Source organism: Seriola lalandi, unplaced genomic scaffold, assembly GCF_002814215.2.
Source record: "Seriola lalandi dorsalis isolate HSWRI2012SDOR001 ecotype SW California unplaced genomic scaffold, Sedor1 jcf7180002049926, whole genome shotgun sequence".
NCBI lineage: Eukaryota > Metazoa > Chordata > Actinopteri > Carangiformes > Carangidae > Seriola > Seriola lalandi.
Genome location: NW_019520479.1, coordinates 1,414 through 5,427, shown reverse-complemented (window position 1 = coordinate 5,427; position 4,014 = coordinate 1,414). Strand labels below are relative to the sequence as shown.

The following is a 4,014-nucleotide window of genomic DNA, read 5'->3' as shown; positions in this document are numbered from 1 at the left end:
TCCGAGTACAGCCAGTGGAAGGCTACAGAATTCAGGCAGTTCTTATTATATACAGGGCCAGTTGTGCTTTTTCAAAGATTGCCCAATCAACATTACAGAAACTTCCTAGTTTTGTCATGTGCTATGAGAATACTTCTGTCTCCTCTGTGTAGAGAATTCTGTTGTTTTGCCAGAAAATTGTTAAGATTCTTTGTTACCAACTTTGCTAAGATATATGGGACTAAATTTCTGGTTAACAATACACACAGTCTTATACATTTAGCAGATGATGCTGAAAAATATGGCCCTCTGGATTCAGTTTCATGTTTTCCTTTCGAGAATTATTTGGGACAGTTGAAAAAAATGGTGAGAAGACCACAGGGTCCAGTGCAACAAATTGTCAGACGTGTCTATGAAAAGCAATTATTTCCTCACATGTCAAAAGACATGCCTGAACGTGTTGAACTGAAACAGCCCCATGCATCTGGACCACTGCCAACAGATTTTTCCATGCATCAGGGTGTTCAATATAAGATGTATAAACTCAAAGACACAATAATCTCAAACTCCAGTGGTTCCAATTGTTTTGAACTGGAGGGCAGAGTTGCAATTGTGAGGAATATTGTGCATTCCACTGCAGAAACACATGTAGTGTATGAACTTTTTGAGACAGGAGCATGTTTTTTCAACTACCCAATTGATTCGACATGTCTTGGAGTTTGTTTACTATCAAAACTGTCTGGTCAGCTTGCCAGTGCTCCAGTAACAGACTTCACAAAACCACTGCTGTTATTGCCTCTTCGGAAAATGTTTGTGGCTTTGCCTCAGCTACACAGCACATAACATGATGAACTTTGCAGGATGACCTCATTCAGTGTGGTGGAGTTTGTGGATGAAATTGACCCTGATGGCTGCAAGAAGGTGGACATCATTTCATCAGAGTGGTTCGAGGGCACTGACGGAAAATTATGCTGGTGGCCACCAGCCACATTGCTCAATGTGACCAAGGCCGTGAAAGAGGGCACACCACCAGCTCAAAACTGGATTCTGTGTAATGTGCGTGTGATGGGAAATGCAGGTAACTTTGATTTTCCTCATTAACTACTGCTCTATTTCGTTTACTTTAAAGCCCCATGTGATCCCCAACTTATTCTTTTTTGTGCTGATTTTTCTCTAAAGGTTTCTCTGAGCTAATTGGTCAAGGGCTGGTGTAGCCGCAGATCATCATTCCAAACAAACAGGATCACACCAAACTAGATTAATTCAATTCAATTGATTTCAGTCCTCACACGTGATAGTTGTAGGTGTGCTCTTGTTTGGTTGGATACCTGCAACCACACTATCCCTCTGCAGATTAGACATCTGCTTCATATTATGTATACTGAATGTGCATGTTTTTTTCAATTAATACTGGTTTCAGGGCCTCAAAGTAGGGGTGTAGCGAATCGCTGTTGCTTCGTGGTTCGTGAATTTTGTGATCCACAACACTTACTTTAAATGTCTATGGAAATCTCATTCTATTTTAATATCAGCTTCACTCCTTTTATTTTGTGTACTTGTATTTTACAGCCACTTATGCAGAGGCCAGGGTAAAACTACATCAAGCTGAGTATACATCAGACCTGACAGACACCGAAGATGGCTTGATAAAGAGAAAGTAGGTGTTTGTGGGGGAATACAGGTTAAAGGTAATTTCCATAATATAGAGGCAGTAGGTATGGTTTAACTTATATATCTTCATATTAACCTCTCTAGGGCAAGGGCAAAATTCTTCCAGAGTCAGAGCGAGCAACTAGAATCAAGTGAGCATTCTGATTCAGAGGAGGAACTTCCACCCACTCCCCCAGAAAAACTCCTTCGGCCAGCAGCAAAGAAAATGACCAGCCAGATCACCAGCCCCACTGCCCAGCGAGTTGCCAGTTCCATTGTTCAGCAGGTCACCAGGCCCACTGCCCAGCGAGTCGCCAGTTCCACTGTCCAGCAGGTTGTCAGCCCCACTGCCCAGCGAGTTACCAGTTCCATTGTCCAGCAGGTCACCAGCCCCACTGCCCAGCGAGTCGCCAGTTCCATTGTCCAGCAGGTTGCCATCCCCACTGCCCAGGGGGTTGCAAGCCCCAGTTGTGAAGCCATGTTCTCTAAACTTCTTACAATTGTAGAAGAAATTAAGGAGACCCAGAAGGTTCATGGTAAGATGCTAAATGTCCTGCTGAAGAAGCAAGATGTATCAGTGATGGAGGTTCCTGATGGAGTGGTATTCCCGCTGCAAACTCAAGCAGATGTTGAGGCTCTCGAGGAGAAACTGGGGGATCGCAGTCTAATGTCTGCTGTTGTAAGTTTTTTTTTACTTTTTTTTTTAACTATTTTTCCAAATTGATTTGCATTAGCCTACAAAATGTAAATATGTATTACATTACAGTAAATTACATAAAGGCTACAACTTCAAATGTTTAGTTGACTTTCTGGCTGAATTTTTAAATCATTGAAGCTTATTGTCTTGGCAGGTAATGTAAGCCTTTTTTTTCTCCTTTTGGCTCTCATCTCTAGGTTGCTATGGTGGCAGATATAGGGGGCACAAGTGTAGATGATGCAACGAGGCGAATGATGAAATACATTCTGTCAAACACGCTGGCATTGGACTATAACATGTTTGGCCGTCACGGGAAAAAGAAGTTTAAAGATTTGCGTCTTTACAACGTTGTGTATGGTAAGTAAATTAGAGAAGTTCTTCAACAAATGATTTTCATTTGTTGAAGAATATTCCATCTGCAGGGATTAAAGTTCTCTGTTGCCATTTCCGTGAGTTGGGAAAATGAGAGGAAAAAAATTACTACGTGCGCTTTTGTTGTGCAGGGCTCAACAGTTCAAGTGTTTCAGACTTGTATTGATTATTTTGAGACTAAAAATAGATGTGTGCATCATTTTATTTTATGATTATTTGTACACACCTCACAAAGCTATTATATATTAATTATTATCATGAGGATATCATGAGTATTATAATAGAATGTTTTATTAAGTTAAAGTACTTCATAAATATTTTCTTGTGCTAAAAATCCATAATGATTATCCATCATACTTTGGCCAATATGGCCCTGAAGTTGGCCATTGTTTAATTCTAAATGGTGTTTTAAAGAGAATATGTTTTTAATGTTAGCTCATACTATCAACCAAATTTGTTTTACAGAGGCTCTTAAGAAGAATTCCTTGACGGCACAGGTGAACCAGCAGGAAGTAGAGAGGGCACTGTCGAAATGGTTCACTGGGGCAAGAGACAGAGGAGGACGAAGGGCATCCAGACAGCCAGTGCCAAATTAAACAGTACTGAGCAGTGGTGGAGTATGAGTGAGTGCAGAAAATTTGTATTCGGGTACAAGTACAGTTATACTGTTAAAATATATCTCAGTTACAAGTAAAACTTACTAAAGTTACATTGTTTTCTTGCCAATGTTAGATAAAAAGTTTGCAAAATTTTGACAAACTGTTTTTTTTCTTGAACAATTATTTTCATTACCAATAAATCTGTTGATATGATTTTGATTTTGATCCATAAAAATTTGACTGAAAACCAGAAAATATTCATAAATAAAAAGTTGAAATCAGAGAATGTTGCCATTTTTTAATTAATTAAAACAAACTGGTTGGTGATTAATCATTTATTTTTTTGATTAATTGTTGCAACTCTAGGTTGGATGTTTATTCAAACTGTCCTCAGTTCTCAATTAGGATATTTTAAAGTAACAAAGTAGATTACTTTGTGTAATGCAAAGTACAATTAAAACTATAAACTTTAAAATTTACTCTTAGAAGTATGTGTAGCATGGAGCCAGATTATTTGAAAAACAAAGTAATTTAAAAAATAAAATTTGTAACTGAAAGGTCAAGTTTTGATCTTGAATTGTAAAAAAAAAATTACAAATACAATTTTTTTAAACACAATTGTGATTTAATTCTGATATTCTTTGAAATGAATTATTTATTTTTAATTTCTACTTATTTTCACATTTGAGGTCTTTTTTAAGTTGCTATTTTAATGTT

At 37.9% G+C, this 4,014-nt stretch overlaps 1 protein-coding gene across 1 annotated transcript; it reads left to right on the top strand.

Annotated features, from left to right (window-relative positions):
* The first annotated feature begins 840 nt into the window (after nucleotides 1-840).
* Nucleotides 841-3,573, top strand: LOC147819740 (uncharacterized). Its single transcript, XM_087171845.1, has 5 exons — nucleotides 841-1,057; nucleotides 1,549-1,636; nucleotides 1,735-2,308; nucleotides 2,524-2,683; nucleotides 3,164-3,573. The coding sequence occupies exons 1-5, from the start codon at nucleotides 841-843 to the stop codon at nucleotides 3,292-3,294; spliced, it is 1,170 nt and encodes a 389-aa protein (XP_087027971.1). The 3' UTR covers nucleotides 3,295-3,573.
* Nucleotides 3,574-4,014: the final 441 nt, after the last annotated feature.

Bases quoted from the DNA above. Each gene is read 5' to 3' on its own strand.
- LOC147819740 (XM_087171845.1), top strand. From the start codon at position 841: ATGACCTCATTCAGTGTGGTGGAGTTTGTGGATGAAATTGACCCTGAT. The intron at 1,058-1,548 runs GTAACTTTGATT...TGTATTTTACAG, and splicing joins GCGTGTGATGGGAAATGCAG to CCACTTATGCAGAGGCCAGG. The intron at 2,309-2,523 runs GTAAGTTTTTTT...TCTCATCTCTAG, and splicing joins GCAGTCTAATGTCTGCTGTT to GTTGCTATGGTGGCAGATAT.